The sequence below is a fragment of the Bufo bufo genome, chromosome 1, assembly GCF_905171765.1.
Source record: "Bufo bufo chromosome 1, aBufBuf1.1, whole genome shotgun sequence".
Taxonomy (NCBI): domain Eukaryota; kingdom Metazoa; phylum Chordata; class Amphibia; order Anura; family Bufonidae; genus Bufo; species Bufo bufo.
In genome coordinates, this window is record NC_053389.1 from 63296646 (window position 1) to 63318546 (window position 21901).

The 21901-nt window shown below is 46.8% G+C and overlaps 1 protein-coding gene across 3 annotated transcripts in view; it reads left to right on the top strand.

The window, feature by feature from the left end:
• The first annotated feature begins 518 nt into the window (after nt 1-518).
• The window catches only part of ARHGEF12 (Rho guanine nucleotide exchange factor 12), a 216531-nt gene continuing 195148 nt past the window's right edge, over nt 519-21901 (top strand). For all 3 annotated transcript variants that reach the window (XM_040425180.1, XM_040425188.1, XM_040425196.1), the window contains exon 1: nt 519-823. In XM_040425180.1, coding sequence (XP_040281114.1) covers nt 792-823 — 32 coding nt within the window. In that variant the 5' untranslated portion in view covers nt 519-791. The remainder of the gene's footprint in view (nt 824-21901) is intronic.

Below are 21901 nucleotides of genomic sequence, written 5' to 3' on the forward strand. Positions count from 1 at the left end.
GTACGTCCCTTGCGCAGTGACTGGCATGTATATACTGTGTATCTTCATCGCCTTTAAAGGGACTGGACCCAGAGACACTTCTTGCACACCCTGCCCGCAGACATTTTTCTGCCCTTTCAAATTTTTTTTTTTAAAGGAAACTTCATCAAACTCTTCCAGTCTGACCTCTCACAGTAGAGATTCCCTTCACCAACAGACGCCATGTAAATCACCATCAGAAACAGATCAATATCATTCAATCAATATAATGTTCTAATTATTTAAAAAATATATATATATATATCACAAAACGGAAGTGTCATCCGCCCGTCGCGCACGCGCACAAGCTCTGTTTTGAATGAAGTTGAAAGAAGTATCGCGAGACCTGGCAGAACGTCGTACTGGCTCATAAACTTTTTCCTGCCAAGTCCCGCGTCGCCAGAGCGCATGCGCGCCTCTCCACAGGCATTCCCCAGTCTCACCTAGCCGAACGGCGCACGCGCCGCCAACTCTCGCGTCTCGGGTAAATCGCTCGGCACGCGAGATTACCCGGCGCATGCGTGCTGTGCACGATGAGTCCCGGAGAGGTGCTGGTACTTAGTACCCTTGAGTACCGGCAGAAGAAAACTCTTGTTTTGGTGACTTTTCATGCCTAGCTCTCCGGCCTCCATTTTCCCGTGGCCCTTATGAGCTACTGCTTGGAGTTTCCATCCCCCTGCGGGACGGGAAGATTAACCCCGAGCTTTCCGATCTAGCTAGAGTTGAACTATCATGCAACTTAGCTGAGGTAAGGACTATCCCCGAGGAACCCAATGAGTGGAACACAGTCTGCGGCCTCGGACAGGTGAGTGCGGGCTGTGCCCGGGCGGGGGGGACACTTACTGTACTGTCAGGTCCCCGCAGGATGTGGCTCTGTGTTATGGCTGCCCTGGGATGGAGGGGATCCCATGGAGCCCATGTACTATGGACCTTGGCGCTTATTGAAAGTTTAACGGATACGTCTCGGGGAACGCACCGCGCTTACGTGATGGCGACAATCTGGCGAGTTGCGGGGTCGACAGATATGGCCATTGATACAAGTGTAGCCCGTCCCCGACTTGTTAGGCGATGCTGTGTCCTGGTTTAGCATTTTTGTTTATTGCGCTATTTGATGCAAATTTTTTTTATTGTATTTGCCGTATTATGGGATAAAAAATATACGTGCAGTTGGTTTTTATTAAACAGTTTTTTTTTCTTCTGCAGCCTTCGCGTCTTCCCGTACAGTGCAGGCTGCTCAGTGACGTTCAGTGTGAAATCTGTCAGAAGGTCTCCGTCCCTCTCTCTGCTCTCCTAAAGCTGGCGGCCCTTTTTGATTTAAAGGTTAAAGGTTGTGGCAACTGCACCCCCCCCCCGTAAAGGGAATATTACTTACCTGTTTCCTTCTCCTCCCGGCCTGCGATGCTCCGCTGTAAACATCCGGTTTGACATTGCCGCAGCCAATCACTGGCTGCAGCAGATACTGGATCCCCTTGCGTCATAAGACCATTTGTGATGATGTAAGGGGATCCAGTCTCCGCCACAGTCAGCGATTGGCTGCGGCGCTGTCAAACCGGATGTTTACAGCGGGGGAGCCAGCACCGGGAAGCAGGTAAGTAAGCTTTTCTTTATAGGTCCCGTCAAGTGAGGGGGAGACGCCCCTGCTCTTGCACACCCCTTTAAAGGGTTTATCACTGATTTTTTTAAATTTTTTTTATATATTTTTTTGTTTTATTTAAAAAATAAAATGGCAATAATAGTAAATATATAGTTACCGCTTGAGGCCCTCCATTCCTGCGCAACGCTACCTGCGACATAATGTTCTGGCGGCAGCGATGATATGTCCGTATACTTCAGCTGCAGCCTCCGTGGTATACGGTACGTGACCTCTGAGGCCAGTGACTGGCTGCAGCAGTAATGTGCGGCATGTGCGAACGTCAAAGCTTGCAGCCATAAGAAAAGCAGTGGGGAGAATGGAGTGGTCATGTAGGAACGGAAGGGGCCGGGGACAGGGAGTCTACATTGTATGATTATTATTATCGGTGCCCCCGCCATTAAATAAAAACCCCGGACAATCCCATTCAGTTTATGGTATTTGGTTGCGCCAACGACGGCTTAGATTTCTGTTCAGGACAGCAGAGAAGAAGGGCTGCAGATGGAGCTGTCTGAGAGCTTGTCTGATGGATGTCACTGGGAAGGGGGTTGAGCAGCCTGCAACGTATGGGAATACATGCAACAGCAGAAGACAAATGCCGGCAAAACCAATGGTGAATATGTTTTCTTTCCCATAATAATAAAATTGCTCCATTGGTGTCCATAGCCTAAGGCTGGAAGTAATTTTCAGCTTGTGCTGACTTGAGTGGTGTGACAGTTTCCATTGGTTTCTATGCAGTGCAATGTTTTGGGTCACGATGCCAGTGATATAACATTGTCAAACCCCTGCCACAATGTCACACACCTGATGCACCGATTCCTGCAGGACACGACGGGTCATTTGCTCCGGTGATGTCACCATCTTTTTCTACTTTATACCCGTGACGCGGAGGGGAAAGGGACCGCGCGTTCGCCTCCCTCATAAACGTGTTTTAGATCTCACGGCCCTTCCCCCTGCTTTGCTTACCTTGTGTATCCTCTTCTTCCCGTCCCGCCACATCGCCATTGTGGATAGGTCATCAGTATCTGATCATTGGGGTGGTCGAACCCCCGCTGATCAGCTGGTTGAGAGGGCAGCGCCAGCGGCGCGCCCCCCATTGAAGTGAAAGTGGCTGAGCGGCGATAACAAGCGCAGTCGCTATCCAATGTACGGCGCTGCGCTTGATGCTACTGCTTCACTGGCATGGAACTGATCTGCGCCCAAGAAGTGCATGGCACGGAGCTCCGCAGGCTCTTCATGCTGGGTGTCCGACCCCCACCCATCAGATTCTGAGGATAGGTCATCAGTTCAAAAAAACTTTGACCACCCCTTTAAGGACAGTCCAGATAGGGGGGAGATGTTGCAGATTTAATTTGTTTTACACATAATTTCCGCTCTGATTTTGGTGTAAAACATCACTTCCGCACATGATGCTTGTCGCTTTCGATGCAGCTTTGCCCCAATCTCATCCTTTGTATCACAAAGGGTAAAAATTCGCCCTGAATCTCTACAAAAAAAATTGACTTGCGGCAGATTTCAAAATCCACGTGCAAAATATGTGCGTTGTCAGATCTCGTTCGCTGTGCCAGTACCGCGTCACGGCTCCTTTTATACGCGCCAAGCAGCTTTCCTCCCAGACAGTCGGCTGCTCGCTCAGTGGGGTAAAGCTCTGCATTTACATACCGCGATCGCCTCTACAGTATGAGGACGGGGGTGGGGGGACAATAGTGACTATTGTCATCGCTCGTCCTCGTACCAGCTGCATTGTTTCTGGGCGGCAGATCGCTGTTTAGACGACACAATCTGCTGCCCAGAAACCGATAATTTTAGGTGCCTGCGCGAACAACAGGATCACCCAACGAACGAGCGCTTCGCTCTTTCATCGGGTGACCGGCTGCCCATTTACACGGGCAGATTGTCGGGAACAGTACTGTCAGAGGGGACGAGATCTTAAGAAATCTCATCCGCGTACAGGGTGAAAAAAAATAAAATCTGCAGCGTAAATTGGCCTGCGACGTGGATTTTTACATCTACAGAGCGTCAAGTTAGGGCTTGTTCACACGACCGTGCCGTGTTTTGCGGTCCGCAAATTGTGGAATCCGCAAAACACGGATGCCGCCCGTGTGCCTTCCTCAGTTTGCGGAACGGAACAGGAGGCTTATTGTAGAAATGCCTATTCTTGTCCGCAAAACGGACAAGAATAGGACATGCCTCATCATTTTTGCGGACCACAGAACGGAGCTACAGATGCGGACAGCACACGGAGTGCTGTCCGCATCTTTTGCGGCCCCATTGAAGTGAATGGGTCCGCACACGAGCAGCAAAAAATGCGGACCTAAACCACGGTCATGTGAACGAGCCCTTATTCTGTGGATTTCACCCTTCACAATGCACTGGGTGAGATCCACGGAAAATCCAGGCAGAAAATGCCAGTTTTGATGTGGATTTGTTGCTGATTTATATATATATATATTATTATTTTTTCTGGCGCAAATTACATCCCGTGTGGACATAACCTTTAAGACGAGGGTTTCCCTTGTGTAAGGAGAAGCGTACATAGCGAGGAGGCTGTGTTCACACTTTTTAGGATGTTATGAGGATGCAGACGCAGGTTCTGCACTTAAATCCTCGTCCGATCCGCTGATATTCCGCGTCCAGTGCGAGTGAAAAATCTGCGTGGACTATGCAGCACGGAAAAGCCACGGATTAGCCTCAGAAGGACAGTCGGGTTGATTCTCATGCAGATCTGTGGCGGCTGTCTGAGCGTCGTCCTCGGATTGCTGCCACCGATCTACTTGTGGAAGTGTGAACAGATCCTTAAATCGTCCTCTACTGTTTCTGGCAAAGCTGGGAGGTAGAACCAGTGTATCCTCCATACAGCTAAGGGGGGCATTCACACGACCGTCTCCGTGTTGTGGTCCACATGGCCGTGTGCATGAGGTCAAACTGATTCAAAATCCAGGCTCTGATATCTGATGTTGCAGAGCAGTGTGTGCGGGGAAGAGTGGTTTGTTTCCACTGCTGCCCCTCATATACTCCTTGTATCTGGGCTCCGTAATTTGCAGAACGCGTACACGGATGCGGACAGCACACACATGACATCCATGTACGGTCCATTATAGTCGCATACCCCTAGAAAGGTACGGGTCCGTGTGCAATACATATAAAATGCAGATTAGACACGGATGCAAAATACGGTTGTGTGGATGAGGTCTGATCGGACACATCAGGTTTTTGTGGCGTCGTGGTAAACCCCTCGGATAGCGCTGAGGATGCCCACGCTGTTCTGTACGCACATGGAACTGGAGTGGAAAATGAGGACTGGTCGGCAGCCTCTCCCACTAGTGGCCGCTGATTGTGGGGGCTCCCCACAGCGGGACCCCTAGGATCAGCCCATCTGGTGTGGTCAGTGGTTAGAAAAGTGACATCTTGCACTCTAAGAACTCCATAGACGGTGTATTTGTAATCTTTGTGGCCAGTGTGAACATTATCCTTCCTTTTTTCTGTATACAGTTTCTTTTAAAGGGGACGTCCAGGAAAGTTGGCTAACTTTAGGAAAAGATATAAAAAAACAAAAACAGCCATTACCTGTTGAATTCTCTGGTGCTCCCCGCCAGTCGTGCGGTGATTACAGCAATACGTCATTCACGATGGGACCACTGCGGCCTCAAGCGGTCAAGTGAGAGATCACAGCAGAGGCTGGTGATTAGCTGCATGTGGTCCTCCAGGACCGCCGGAGACCACCAGAACGGAGCTGCTCCAGTGGCAGGGGACTTAAAGGGGTTGTCCCATGAAAAATATTCTACAGTTTTCAAACCAGCACCTGGATCTGAATACCTTTTGTAATTGCATGTAATTAAAAAATTTAGCATAGCCTCTGAGTTATTCAGTAAAATGTATCCGTATAGCGCCATCTGCTGTTAGTTTTTTTTTTCTTTATTTCTATGTCCTGCTAACTGAGATGGCCGCACATGCTCAGTTCCATCCTTTGTCTGCATTCTGAGCTGTGATAGGGAGAGCTGACACACGCCCCCTTAGCTGTAATAGGGAGAGCTGAGACACGCCCCTGAGCTGTGATAGGGAGAGCTGAGACACGCCCCCTGAGCTGCAGCAAAAAAGACACTCCCCCTGAGCTGTCAGATTGATATACAGTCAGGTCCATAAATATTGGTACATCAACACAATTCTAACATTTTTGGCTCTATTCACCACCACAATGGATTTGAAATGAAACGAACAAGATGTGCTTTACCTGCAGACTGTCAGCTTTAATTTGAGGGTATTTACATCCAAATCAGGTGAACGGTGTAGGAATTACAACAGTTTGCATATGTGCCTCCCACTTGGCTTCTCAGCTGTTCCATGGCCAGGTGTGTGTTATTCCCCCATTATCCCAATTACAATGAGCAAATAAAAGGTCCAGAGTTCATTTCAAGTGTGCTATTTGCATTTGGAATCTGTTGCTGTCAACTCTCAAGATGAGATCCAAAGAGCTGTCACTATCAGTGAAGCAAGCCATCATTAGGCTGAAAAAACACAACAAACCCATCAGAGAGATAGCAAAAACATTAGGCGTGGCCAAAACAACTGTTTGGAACATTCTTAAAAAGAAGGAACGCATCGGTGAGCTCAGCAACACCAAAAGACCCGGAAGACCACGGAAAACAACTGTGGTGGATGACCGAAGAATTCTTTCCCTGGTGAAGAAAACACCCTTCACAACAGTTGGCCAGATCAAGAACACTCTCCTGGAGGTAGGTGTATGTGTGTCAAAGTCAACAATCAAGAGAAGGCTTTACCAGAGTGAATACAGAGGGTTCACCACAAGATGTAAACCATTGGTGAGCCTCAAAAACAGGAAGGCCAGATTAGAGTTTGCCAATCGACATCTAAAAAAGCCTTCACAGTTCTGGAACAACATCCTATAGACAGATGAGACCAAGATCAACTTGTACCAGAGTGATGGGAAGAGAAGAGTATGGAGAAGGAAAGGAACTGCTCATGATCCTAAGCATGCCACCTCATCAGTGAAGCATGGTGGTGGTAGTGTCATGGCGTGGGCATGTATGGCTGCCAATGGAACTGGTTCTCTTGTATTTATTGATGATGTGACTGCTGACAAAAGCAGCAGGATGAATTCTGAAGTGTTTCGGGCAATATTATCTGCTCATATTCAGCCAAATGCTTCAGAACTCATTGGACGGCGCTTCACAGTGCAGATGGACAATGACCCAAAGCATACTGCAAAAGCAACCAAAGAGTTTTTTAAGGGAAAGAAGTGGAATGTTATGCAATGGCCAAGTCAATCACCGGACCTGAATCCGATTGAGCATGCATTTCACTTGCTGAAGACAAAACTGAAGGGAAAATGCCCCAAGAACAAGCAGGAACTGAAGACAGTTGCAGTAGAGGCCTGGCAGAGCATCACCAGGGATGAAACCCAGCGTCTGGTGATGTCTATGCGTTCCAGACTTCAGGCTGTAATTGACTGCAAAGGATTTGTAACCAAGTATTAAAAAGTGAAAGTTTGATTTATGATTATTATTCTGTCCCATTACTTTTGGTCCCTTAACAAGTGGGAGGCACATATGCAAACTGTTGTAATTCCTACACCGTTCACCTGATTTGGATGTAAATACCCACAAATTAAAGCTGACAGTCTGCAGGTAAAGCACATCTTGTTCGTTTCATTTAAAATCCATTGTGGTGGTGTATAGAGCCAAAAATGTTAGAATTGTGTCGATGTCCCAATATTTATGGACCTGACTGTAAATCTAGCGGAGCCAGAGATCTCCACATTCATTGCTCTACGTGAGGTACAGGGCTGGTTCTAGCTTTGTTAGAAAGAGATTGTCCTTTACTATATGATGTCTGATTTTCACTTTTTACATTAGTCATGGGAGAATCCCTTTAACAGATGAGTAATGGTAATAAATATATAAATAAATATATATATATATATATATATATATATATATATATATATATCAGTCGTGGCCAAAAGTTTTGAGAATTACATAAATATTGGAAAATGGAAAAGTTGCTGCTTAAGTTTTTATAATAGCAATTTGCATATACTCCAGAATGTTATGAAGAGTGATCAGATGAATTGCATAGTCCTTCTTTGCCATGAAAATTAACTTAATCCCAAAAAAAACTTTCCACTGCATTTCATTGCTGTTATTAAAGGACCTGCTGAGATCATTTCAGTAATCGTCTTGTTAACTCAGGTGAGAATGTTGACGAGCACAAGGCTGGAGATCATTAAGTCAGGCTGATTGGATTAAAATGGCAGACTTGACATGTTAAAAGGAGGGTGATGCTTGAAATCATTGTTCTTCCATTGTTAACCATGGTGACCTGCAAAGAAACGCGTGCAGCCATCATTGCGTTGCACAAAAATGGCTTCACAGGCAAGGATATTGTGGCTACTAAGATTGCACCTCAATCAACATTTTATAGGATCCTCAAGAACTTCAAGGAAAGAGGTTCAATTATTGTTAAGAAGGCTTCAGGGCGTCCAAGAAAGTCCAGCAAGCGCCAGGATCGTCTCCTAAAGAGGATTCAGCTGCGGGATCGGAGTGCCACCAGTGCAGAGCTTGCTCAGGAATGGCAGCAGGCAGGTGTGAGCGCATCTGCACGCACAGTGAGGCGAAGACTTTTAGAAGATGGCCTGGTGTCAAGAAGGGCAGCAAAGAAGCCACTTCTCTCCCAAAAAAACATCAGGGACAGATTGATCTTCTGCAGAAAGTATGGTGAATGGACTGCTGAGGACTGGGGCAAAGTCATATTCTCCGATGAAGCCTCTTTCCGATTGTTTGGGGCATCTGGAAAAAGGCTTGTCCGGAGAAGAAAAGGTGAGCGCTACCATCAGTCCTGTGTCATGCCAACAATAAAGCATCCTGAGACCATTCATGTGTGGGGTTGCTTCTCATCCAAGGGAGTGTGCTCACTCACAATTTTGCCCAAAAACACAGCCATGAATAAAGAATGGTACCAAAACACCCTCCAACAGAAACTTCTTCCAACAATCCAACAACAGTTTGGTGAAGAACAATGCATTTTCCAGCACGATGGAGCACCGTGCCATAAGGCAAAAGTGATAACTAAGTGGCTCGGGGACCAAAACGTTGACATTTTGGGTCCATGGCCTGGAAACTCCCCAGATCTTAATCCCATTGAGAACTTGTGGTCAATCCTCAAGAGGCGGGTGGACAAACAAAAACCCACTAATTCTGACAAACTCCAAGAAGTGATTATGAAAGAATGGGTTGCTATCAGTCAGGAATTGGCCCAGAAGTTCATTGAGAGCATGCCCAGTCGAATTGCAGAGGTCCTGAAAAAGAAGGGCCAACACTGCAAATACTGACTCTTTGCATAAATGTCATGTAATTGTCGATAAAAGCCTTTGAAACGTATGAAGTGCGTGTAATTATATTTCACTACATCACAGAAACAACTGAAACAAAGATCTAAAAGCAGTTTAGCAGCAAACTTTGTGAAAACTAAGATTTTTGTCATTCTCAAAACTTTTGGCCACGACTGTGTATGTATGTATGTATGTGTGTGTGTATATATATATATATATATATATATATATATATATATATATATATATATATATATATATATATATATATAATATTTTGGGACTGTTTGCCAACTTTCTTAAAATCCTAGAAACCCCATTAAGTCCTTTTGTGTTCTGTGGTCGTGTTACTCTCCTCTATCTGCTCCCTGACCTACAGACAGCGGGAGACTGCTGGATCTGACTACATGCAGGGTTTGTTTGTAGTCTGTCACCATGGAGACACATAGCTGTGCATTTGAGCTGTAGACGGTGTGGTATGTCTGTTAGGCTAATTGCAAAGCGGCTTTCTTATTTTTATTGTGCAAGAGCTGTAAATTTGGTTACATAACTGTGTGTGCTGCCTGTATGTAGGTGATGGTATTCTACTAGGCTGTCTTCCAAAGTTTTTTTTATTTCTTCTTGGCAATGTTAAAGGGGTCCTCCAGGATTCAACAATTGCTGACATTCCTAGGAGAGATCATAAAGGGGTTGTCTCATCTTGGACATTGGCTGTATATTGGTAGGATATGCCCCAATATCTGATAGGTAGAAGTCCCTGAGAAGTGACGGATGGCACATGAGCGGCCACACTAGCGGCGCATTTGGTTGTTTTCAGAAGTCTCACTGAAATTAATGGGAAACGCACCGCGCAAGAGCAGCCACCACTCCATCCACTTCTGTGGCGCTCATTGATGACCTTAGTAGGAGATCGCTGAGAGGTCACCAATTGTTAATTCCTGGAGAACTCCTTTAAGGGGCTGTACACACTGTGTTTTTGACGACTGAATTCGTTGCAGTTTCAGAAACTGCCTGGCGGCAACGTGAATCGTTCCTCCTGTTTTCAATGGGATGCTATAGCAAGAAAAGTATATGTCCTTTCTTGACGCAATCACAGCACTAAACTGCAGCTGCATGAGCGGCAGTGCTGCCTCCCATTGAAAACAATGGAAGACGGCTTCCATGTGGTCGCCCAGTGGTTGCGGATTCCATGTGGTCGCCCAGTGGTTGCGGATTCCATGTGGTCGCCCAGTGGTTGCGGCTTCCATGTGGTCGCCCAGTGGTTGCGGCTTCCATGCGGTCGCCCAGTGGTTGCGGCTTCCATGTGGTCACCCAGTGGTTGCGGCTTCCATGTGGTCGCCCAGTGGTTGCGGCTTCCATGTGGTCGCCCAGTGGTTGCGGCTTCCATGTGGTCACCAGTGCCAAATTCAGCTGTCAAATAATGCTGTGTGACCTGTCCCTATAGGGTTGTCCAGGTTTGAATAACTGATGACCTGTCGAGATTGCTGGGGGTCAGACTCTCGGCACCCCTGGTGATCCGCTGGTTGAAGGGGCTGACTATTCATTGTTCACATTGGTCCTTACTGCACAGTTTTGTTTTCTGTTGGGGCTGTTCTTGGTGGTGCAGCTTTTGCCCATTCATGTGAGTAGCAGGGGTGGTACAGTGAGCGATTTGTGGTTAACCCTTGTAGCCCTGTGACCAGAGCGATGGGGGCTCCTTTTGGTCAGTGCAGAAGCCACATCAGTAATCGTCCTGCTGCAGATAGGTGGTTGTTCTGCGCAGATTATTCTTTAGCTTGTGAATGGGGCAGTAAAGATCGGATTCATATGCTTTGCTGGCGGATTGGTTGCAAATTCTGTTCTGATTTGGCCTTCAAGCACCTGACAGAATCTGCATTATGTGAACATCACCTTGTAGGCAGTAATCCGTTAGATCAAATTAACAGGGGGAAAAAAGGAGCTCATTAAGGGCATCTGTCAGCAGTTTTGTACCTATGACACCGGCTGACCTGTTCTATGTTCACTTGGCAGCTGAAGGCATCTGTGTTTATCCCATGTTCATATGTGGCCGCAGTGCTGAGAAAAATTATGTTTTAATATATGCAAATGAGCCTCTAGGAGCAACGGAGGTGTTACCATTACACCTAGAGGCTCTGCTCTCTCCGCAACTGCCGCGACCCCTGTAATTTGACAGGAGCGGGCAGTGTAAACATCCTCACACCAGGCCCTGTCAATCAAAGTTCAGAGTGCACGGCAGTTGCAGAGAGAGCAGAGCCTCTAGGTGTAATGGTAACGCCCCCGTTGCTCCTAGAGGCTCATTTGCATATATTAAAACATAATTTTTCTCAGCAATGCGGCCACATATGAACATGGGACCAACACAGATGCCTTCAGCTGCCAAGTGAACATGGAACAGGTCAGCCAGTGTCATAGGGACAAAACTGCTGACAGATGCCCTTTAATTGATGTGTTAGGACAGGACTACATGGCGACGTGTTGTAATGATTAGTCTATGGTGTCGCACTGTGACATGCGACATGACAGTCACAAAAAAGAAAAAAAAAGGGATTTGTACCACTGTCGTGTCGCAGCATGTGGCATATGTCGCTGCAACACCATAGACTATCATTACAATAAATGTCGTGTGACATGAATGTCCCGCGACGTTGCAGTGCAGTTGTTCCCTTTTTTGTCCTGCGACGCATGTCGCCGTGTAGCCCCAGCCTCAGTCAGTCCCTGCCAGGGATGATAATCTGCTACGTATTTTCCTCTTGTTCTTTTCCTGTCTGTTAGCGAGCTGTGATCTGTGACTACAGTTTAGCTACAGTGCCTACAGGGAGTGTGAGGTAGTCTGAGACACGCCTCCTGTCTCGTCATTGGTCCAGGCTGCTGCACTCTCCCTCCCCCCTGCAGCTCTTCCTCTTCTGATTGGCTGCTGTGCCCAAACACAAGCCTGCCACTCACCAGGAAGTCCGTGCATGGAGAGCTGGTTTATTTATTTTTTTAGAGCGAGGGTGGAGCGATTATAAAGTACAGATTACTAATCCACCCGTAAGAAAGAGAAGATTAGCACACCTAGACTGAGTCAGAGGAGTGTACCTGGAGATTCTATTTAAAGGGGTTGTCACACCATACCATCGTGCACAGAATAGGTAATGAGGATGTGATGGTGGGGGGCGGCGGAGGGTAGGGGCTGACCACCAGGACCTCCACTTTTGAAAAGAACCAAGTGAATGGACTGATGTTCACACTTGTGCTGCCATTGCATTCATCTCTATGGGACTGCCAGACATTGGGGGGTTGGGAGTACCCTGTCCTTGTGATTGGAGGGGATCCCATGAGTCAGACTATGTGCTCTCCACATCCGCATTTCCGGAGCGCGGCCCTGAACTTCCGGTCCGCAGCTCCGCAAGAAAATAGAGCATGTCCTATTCTTGTCTGCAGCTATGGACAAGAATAGGACTTCTCTATTTAGTGCCGGCCATGTGCGGCCCGCTGTATAGCGGATCCGCAATACACCACGGACGTGGGAATGGACCCTAACGGGTCAGAGAATAAAAAGATTTGTGGGAGGGAGTGCTTCTTTAAATATTGATGGTCTATCCTCAGCATAGGTCATCTTTATCTAATCACTGGGGGCCCCAACGCCACCGATTAGCTGCTTCAAGAGGCCGCAGCGCTCAGATAAGTGCTGCAGCCTCTTCATACTCTACCAAGCACAGCGCCATACATAGTATAGTGGCCGTACTTGGTATTGCAGCTCAGTCCCATGCTCTTGAATGGGACTGGGATGCACAAAGGCCATGTGAACGATGACCTGCACTAATGCCGGTGCCCCCTGTATGTTCCGTGGTCTTGGGTGACTCCGTCCTGTGCTCCCCCCGGAGCACACAAGGGCTCCTCTGTGTCTGGGCGATGTTCGCACACCGCTGCATGCTACAGCCAGGCTATTATCCCATCACTTTTTCCATGGTCCTGGGGACACTCAGGTACTGTTCCTCGGGTTTTCTTTAGAAATGTGCATTGGATTTTCCAGGCATGGTCTCCGTAATCCACTTCAATTACTGGCAGAAGCAATCTCTCCTCTAATAAACCACATTTCTCTTCCAATTCTGTATCCGTGAAAACCTTCTCACTGTCACTCGCTGCCTGCTCGCTTCTCAGGCGCTGTTCACACAAGTCTGCATTGTACAGAAAAGTGTAGTTGGCCATGTTTTTCAGTACAGCTGTAGTGTGCTGCACAGCCAACTTTTATTTTCTTTTTATTTTCTTGGTAGCAGTAAGGCTCCATTCACACGTCCGCACTTTGGGTCTGAATCCGTTCCGCAATTATGCAGAACAGGTGCGGACCCATTCATTTTCAATGGGGACGGAAAAGATGCGGACAGCACACAGTGTGCTGTCCGCATCCGCATTTCCGGTCCGCGGCCCTGTAACATGTCCTATTCTTGTCCGCAGCTGCAAACAAGAATAGGCATTTCTATTGGGGTGCCGGCCCGGTGTTTTGCGGATCCGCAAAATACTGCGGACGCGTGAATGGACCCTAAGGCCTCATGCACACGACCGTAGTGTGTTTTGCGGATCCGCAAAATACGGATGGCGTCCGTGCGCGTTCTGCAATTGACGGAACAGCACGGACAGCCTTTAATATAAAAGCGCGGACAAGAATAGGACATGTTGTATTTTTTTTTTAGCTGGACCACGGAACGGAGCCGGAGTGCTTTCCGCATCTTTTGCGGCCCCATTGAAGTGAATGGGTCCGCATCCGAGCCGCCAAAACGGCGGCTCGGATGCGGACAAAAACAACGCCCGTGTGCATGAGGCCTAAATGTATGTTACCGTTTTTCACACGTTTGCCAGCTCCCTTTAAATATGCAGGTAGAACATAAGCCGTGATCCCAATGGGGGACATTTATCATGAGAGGAATATTTGCAGTCAGATGAGTGTGGACGACAGTCTCAGCATTTTGGTTTCCAGTGTGGAGATCCAGCGGAGGGCCTCAAAACCGGACCACAGCGGTTCCTTTGTGTTTAATGCGTGAGGATTCATGCATTCGCATGCGGCTATGTTAATGCGAAACGGAACAAACTGGATCTGTCACTAAAAATATTGTAAGTCAGTGAGTGGTGGATCCGTGTTTTTTTTTTTTTTTTCGGCACCATTGACTTACATTGTTTTTAGCGACAGATCCGGTTTAAATGACCGGGCACAAAACCACTGCTTACTGCGATTTTTATGTCCGGTCACAAAACAGAACGCTACCGGAACACAATGCATCCTGAGTAGAGACTACCACCTTCACAATACGTTAGTTAGCCCTAGACGGAACAAATTTGACACAGTTTTGAAATCCTCTGCCGGATCTCAAAACCAGAAACCCAAAACGCTGACGTGAAAGTAGCCTAATGTTCGATAACTTTCTTATCCTTAAAGGGGTTCTCCGGGCTCTCCTATATCGATGACCTATCCTCGGGTCTACAATAGGGATAAGTGTACCATCCGAAGTCAATTCGCAAAAAACTTTGTAATACTGTACGGAGATCCTGCTCCGTACAGTATTAGAATGTATTGGCTCCTATGAGTCGAAGTTATTACTTCGCGAAGTCACGCGAGACTTCGGGTAATAACTTCAGGAATTATTACTGTAAAAAAAAAAACTTGATACCGAACTTGGGTTCGGTTCGGAACGAAGTACTATCCGAAGTCTATTCGCTCATCCCTAGTCATCAATATCAGATTGGCGTGGGCCCGACACCCGTGCTGTCTCCTCATACAGCTAATCGGACCCCCGCAGGTCTGATATTGATGACCTATCCTGAGGAGAGCCTGGAAAACCCCTATAAGGGTCCATTAACACGTCCGTAGAATGGATCCATATCCATTCCGCAACAAATCTGGACCCATTCATTCTCTATGGGGCCAGAAGAGATGCGGACAGCACACAATGTGCTGTCCACATCCGCATTTCCGGAGCGCGGCCACGATCTTCCGGTCTGTGGCTCCCCGAAAAAAATAGAACATGTTCTATTCTTGTCCGCAATTATGGACAAGAATAGGCAGTTCTATGGGGGTGCCGGCCGGGTGTATTGCGGATCCACAATGCACTACGGACGTGTGAATGGACCCTAAGGCCCCTTTCACACTGGCGAGTTCTCCGCACGGGTGCAATGCGTGAGTTGAACGCATTGCACCCGCACTGAATCCTGACCCATTCATTTCTATGGGACTGTGCACATGAGCGGTGATTTTCACACATCACTTGTGCATTACGTGAAAATCGCAGCATGTTCTATATTCTGCGTTTTTTCACGCAACGCAGGCCCCATAGAAGTGAATAGGGCCGCGTGAAAATCGCAAGCATCCGCAAGCAAGTGCGGATGCGGTGCGATTTTCACGCATGGTTGCTAGGAGACGATCGGGCTGGGGACCCGATCTGTATTATTTTCCCTTATAACATGGTTATAAGGGAAAATAATAGCATTCTGAATGCAGAATGCATAGTACAATAGCGCTGGAGGGGTTAAAAAGAAAAAAATAATTAACTCACCGAGTACACTTGATCACGTAGTTGCAGATCTCTGTCTTCTGTAATGTTGAGCTGCCGGCTAAGGACCTGTGGTGACGTCACATCACATGGTCCCTCACCATGGTGATGAACCATGTGATTGGGCCATGTGATGAGCTCAGTGACGTCATCAAAGGTCCTATTCCTGTGCACAGCAAAGAAGAAGACAAAAGAGATGCCGGCTGCGCGATCAAGTGGATAAAGGTGAGTACATTTTTTTTTTTTTTCTTTTTTTTTTTTTTTTTAACCCCTCCAGCCCTATTGTGTACTATGCATTATGTATTAACAATGCTATTATTTTCCCTTATTACCATGTTATAAGGGAAAATATTACCATCTACAGAACACCTAACCCAAACCCGAACTTCGGTGAAGAAGTTCGGGTTTGGGTACCAAACATGCAGATTGCGTGCAAAACGCATTATAATGTTTTGCACTCACGCGGAAAAATCGCGCATTTTCCCGCAATGCACCCGCATCTTATCCGGGCAAAAAATATGACGCCCGTGTGAAAGAGGCCTGAACCCTCCTCCAGTTTTCCTGCTCCCCCTTCCTCCTGGAGGGAGATTGCGACTTTATTTACTCATTAGCATAGCTAACCCCGCCCACTTTCCCAGCCACATTACAGAATCCGAGTGGGTGGTGTAACAATGCAAAAAGTTGCTAAATTTTTGCGCAAGCGAGTACAATAAGTCACAAAAGCCCTATTTTGTGTCTTTTTGAAGCCAGAATTCTAGAGTGAAGGAATGAGAAATCGGGGTGAATGTGAACAGACCCTTATGTGTGATGTACCTGAGGGGGTTCACACGTAGTTTTTTTCAGTAGATTTTTTTTTTTTCTTGTGCTCTTTTTATTGGTGGTTTCTGCTTTTGAGTCATTGCCATGGAAAGCGGTGAGATTGCGATGTCACTGGTGCCCTCTTCTCACGTGGAGCACTGGGGGATGCTGGGAGGAAGCCATTTGTCTCTTCTGTGTGCCGATCACCGTCGATGAGACGGGCAGTGGTCTTCAGAAATGTCTCACCGAAGATTGTCCCCCTCCCTACTCGCAGCGGTCTCGATCTGTTATAGTTTAGCTCTTGATAGCTGGCAATTGCAAAATGGTTAATTATACCGTAGCTGGTCGTAGCCATTTTTCAGACATCGTTCATTCTAGGCCCGTTGTGTAGGACCACGCGGTGCCACTGAATGCATGTGTTCAGGCTCTGCTCCCACCTGTGACGGTCAGTGGCTGCCATGGTGGGCGGCGGGCCTGGCTTGGCCACATGTGGTCAGACACACCAATGGCCTCACCCCCAGGGCTCATGCGTATCTTCTTTGCGTGTCCGCTATCCAATAGACGGCACTGCTTCTGCTGATTTTCTTTTGATGCAGTTTTTGTGGCTTTTTTTTTTTTTTCCAGCTTTCCATTCATTTCAATGGGAGCACATGCTGCTTCTGAAAAAAACACAGTGGGGGGAAAAAAAGCAAGTTCTGCCTCCTGGTGAAATAAATGAGAGCCTTTTTAGAACCAAAAATATTTGTGAGTACGCCACGCATGGCGCATACGCTGCGGAATTGGGTGTGACCCAGCTGCTGCGTTTTTAGTAGAGGCAACCTCATCCACGCTGCTGAAATGTTCCCACTTTGGAATCTACTCAAAATTTGACCTGCGAGGCGGATTTGAAATCTCCGTATGCCCATTCACGTTTTGGACTTCACCCTTTTCAGTGCAGAAGGTAAAATCCGCAGCAGAAATGTGCAGGTAACTCTCGGTAGTTTTGCCACAGATTTCGCAGCTTCGCCCCGTGCTGCCGCAGCTTTAGTCCGTATTTGGTCATAGCAATTTTTGTTTCCGATTTTTTGCACCAAAAATCCAAGTCGCCCCGACACAGCTGATTTCTCTGCTGGGCATCGGAGGGCATACTGCGGGTTTTCTAATTCACAGCATGCTATTAGGCTAGGCCGACCTGTAGCCATGTGACATAACATCGCAGTGCCGCGCTTCTACGTTGCACCTTGTGCAAGTGAGCGTGGTCTCGTTCCGTCCCACCAGGTGCCACGGCCTCTACCGCAGCGCGTCCGCTGTCATTAGCTGCGCTTTGCCAAGGATTTTGACCACAAAAATTTCACTCTTCGCAGTGTATTCGCAACACCATCCCTGGAGGTAAGTATCTGCCGAAAGGGCCACTCCTGGGTTTGACCTAAAAGATGCCTGCAGAAATTCCTGAAATCTGCGCTGTCGGAACCTTATGGTTACTGACAGCGCCTGCCTGGGAGTGAGTCAGTCTCTCCAGGCAGAATGGGGCTTCGATTTTTGTACTCGTCATGTGCGGACACGTCTGATTTGATGGCGATGCGAGAGAGAATTGTACATTTATTATTCGCTGAGGTTGCACGCACAGGGTAGGCGATAAAGATATGATAGTCCAACAGATGAGACCCCCACCGATCAGGAGCACAGGGGTCCTCAGGTCAGTGTGAATAAGGCTACTTCCACATCTGCGTTTTGCAGTACGGTTTTGAGATTGGTCACAGCAAAAACGCTTTCGTTGTCTCCCCATTCATTTTCAGTGGGGACAAAACCGAATTAGCTTGAACGGAACGCACCAGAATGCGTTCCGTTTTGTTGCGTTCCCACAATGCACACAAAAGAGCTGCAACCAGTGTTTTTGTGTGCGTCATGGGATAAAACACAATGCAAGTCAATGGTGCCGGATCAATTTTTTTTTTCGAACACGAGGAAAAAATAAATAAAACTGATCTGCCGCCCATTGACTTGCAATGGTTTTAGTGCCGGATCCGTCTCGTTAATTTTTTGGAGATCATACAACCCGATCCGTGCTGAACGGACGTAGACGGTTGTATTATTGAATAAAAAAAACGGAAGAGATCGGCACTCCTCTATTGGAATCACTCTGAGAAACAATGTATTAAGCTGAGTACATAATAACACATAACGGTGCATAAAAATATATAAACTTAAATCGTATTTAAAAAACTAAAAGCTAAACCTAGCCAATAAATCCACAAGAGCGGCGATAGGACGGACGCAATTATTAGTCGGTGAATTAGGACGGATCCCGGCATTTCCCTGCAATTCATTCAATATTCAAAGTATATCTTGCATGATGGCGGTTCATATCTTGGGTATCTCTCCCTTTATATGGTCATCGGCCGTATCTCCCACATCCGGGCACGGCCACAGCTTTATGCGGACAGGTATCGCCTGTTGTGTTCTTTTTATGCTCCGGTTATTGTTCACACAAATACTGTCTTTTTGTTTTTTATCGCTGGGTAGGCAATAACGAAGTTAGTTATAAGTAAGTTATGTCCACTGAGAGTATCGGGATCCCTTATTGAGAATTATTCACATATAAAGTTCGAATATATATCCATTCAAGGGTTAATGGCTTTTGTCCCACTTCAATGATCTGTACAAAAATTTGTACAAAGATTAAAGTGGCTGCATTGGTTGCTTCCCCACAACACGCACACGAGTTAATTTTGATGTCTTTACGTACGGTTCTGTTGTTCAGGGATCGGGGTCTCGTGCCTACCGTGGCATCCCACGCGGTCTTACCTCCGAATCTCCCCACCTGTAAGTCCATGTGTGATAGACTCCGCTCGTGTGTTTAAGGGAAGCACAGTCAGCGCGCCGCGTGGTATGTGGGAGCCAGCAGTCCGTCTTCCAGCTTTAAATCGGGACAGTCTTGGAGCGCTCCATATGTAGGTAAATTTGATCATGGATAGAGATCCATCTTCTGACGTCCTCACATAGGGGGCAATAAAATACCAGAAGCGTTTCGGAACATTTACACCGTTCCTTCCTCAGTGGTGAAGCCCCTATGCCGTCAATGGCAGCTTTTAATACTCTATGGATTCATGGGATTTTGGGATCATAGTAAACCTTGGAGTGGAGCCCATTCTGGTGTCACGCTAGGCAAAGGTGTTTTATCCAAAAGTCCAGCACATCGTGTGTGTATATATGTGTATATATATATATATACAGTAGATAGATAGATAGATAGATAGATATAGATATACACACTGCTCAAAAGGGAACACAAAAATAACACATCCTAGATCTGAATTAATTAAATATTCTTCTGAAATACTTTGTTCTTTACATAGTTGAAGGTGCTGACAACAAAATCACACAAAAATAAAAAAATGGAAATCAAATTTTTTAACCCATGGAGGTCTGGATTTGGAGTCGCCCTCAAAGTTAAAGTGGAAAAACACACTACAGGCTGATCCAACTTTGATGTAATGTCCTTAAAACAAGTCAAAATGAGGCTCAGTAGTGTGTGTGGCCTCCACGTGCCTGTATGACCTCCCTACAACGCCTGTGCATGCTCCTGATGAGGTGGCGGACGGTCTCCTGAGGGATCTCCTCCCAGACCTGGACTAAAGCATCTGCCAACTCCTGGACAGTCTGTGGTGCAACGTGACGTTGGTGGATAGAGCGAGACATGATGTCCCAGATGTGCTAAATTGGATTCAGGTCTGGGGAACGGGCGGGCCAGTCCATAGCATCAATGCCTTCGTCTTGCAGGAACTGCTGACACACTCCAGCCACATGAGGTCTAGCATTGTCTTGCATTAGGAGGAACCCAGGGCCAACCGCACCAGCATATGGTCTCACAAGGGGTCTGAGGATCTCATCTCGGTACCTAATGGCAGTCAGGCTACCTCTGGCGAGCACATGGAGGGCTGTGCGGCCCTCCAAAGAAATGCCACCCCACACCATTACTGACCCAATGCCAAACCGGTCATGCTGGAGCATGTTGCAGGCAGCAGAACGTTCTCCACGGCGTCTCAAGACTCTGTCACGTCTGTCACATGTGCCCAGTGTGAACCTGCTTTCATCTGTGAAGAGCACAGGGCGCCAGTGGTGAATTTGCCAATCTTGGTGTTCTCTGGCAAATGCCAAACGTCCTGCACTGTGTGGCTGTAAGCACAACCCCCCCACCTGTGGACGTCGGGCCCTCATATCACCCTCATGGAGTCTGTTTCTGACCGTTTGAGCAGACACATGCACATTTGTGGCCTGCTGGAGGTCATTTTGCAGGGCTCTGGCAGTGCTCCTCCTGTTCCTCCTTGCACAAAGGCGGAGGTAGCGGTCCTGCTGCTGGGTTGTTGTCCTCCTACTGCCTCCTCCACGTCTCCTGATGTACTGGCCTGTCTCCTGGTAACTCCTTTATTGGGGGTGTCTTGCTAATTGCCTATAATTTCCACCTGTTGTCTATCCCATTTGCACAACAGCATGTGAAATTGATTGTCACTCAGTGTTGCTTCCTAAGTGGACAGTTTGATTTCACAGAAGTGTGATTGACTTGGAGTTACATTGTGTTGTTTAAGTGTTCCCTTTATTTTTTTGAGCAGTGTGTATATGTGTGTGTGTATGTATGTATGTATATATATATATATATATATATATATATATATACCGCAATATTAGAGTGATAACCCGAAGTATATATTCTGATACAAGGGTGCAAAAAAGAGGGGGGGTAAATGATCCCCTTAATGTTTCTTTGTGTCCGCATATATGACTATCAATAAACATAGAAGACATATACAAACCCCCCAAAAAAGGTTGCGGTTCTTATGCAATTTTTTTAATAAGGAGATTCCAAAATGAATATAAATAATCACATTGATGTTCTTTTATATCTAAATATACATAGCCCGCAGTAAAAATAGATCACATCACCCCAAGAGGGATATATGCGGTTTTACTGCGATTTTTAACTTTTTCACATTTCACTTATTATACCAGATTGGATTCTACCAATTATATTTATTTGCCCTTTTTCTTTTAGATTTGTCATTCGACTTTGCATGTCTCTCTTATTATATTCATGATTTTTATAGTTTTTCTGTGGTTTTTTTCCCCCTCTCTCTCATCCAGGTGAATTCAGTTTCAAAGTTGTATTTCAAGGTTGAATTATTGACCAGATGCGTTTTTGTTGATCCCCTGACGGATTCGGCAAAAATCGCAGATGTGAAAGTAGCCTTAGGCGGTGGTGCGCATGTGTGACCACCACTCCCTTCACTTCAGTCTATCAGCCAGCTAATGGAGCAGCGATCCCCACCACTGCCTCAGCGCAGCTTGCCGCTTTGTTTGTTTTTTATGGATTCCATGATAAAATAATACACTTGTTTGTGCCTCTGTCTGAAAATTTTGCGTCTGTGCCGTATTCTCCTTAGTAGTTTACGGTTCTGTGTTGTGGCCGAGGCCTTGTACTACACGGGAGGGAAGGGGGGGGGCGCTGTAAATGGCATTTGTGTTCCCTCACGGGTCGGGTTCGGTTATACAGTGGGGGAAATAATTATTTGACCCCTCACTGATTTTGTAAGTTTGTCCAATGACAAA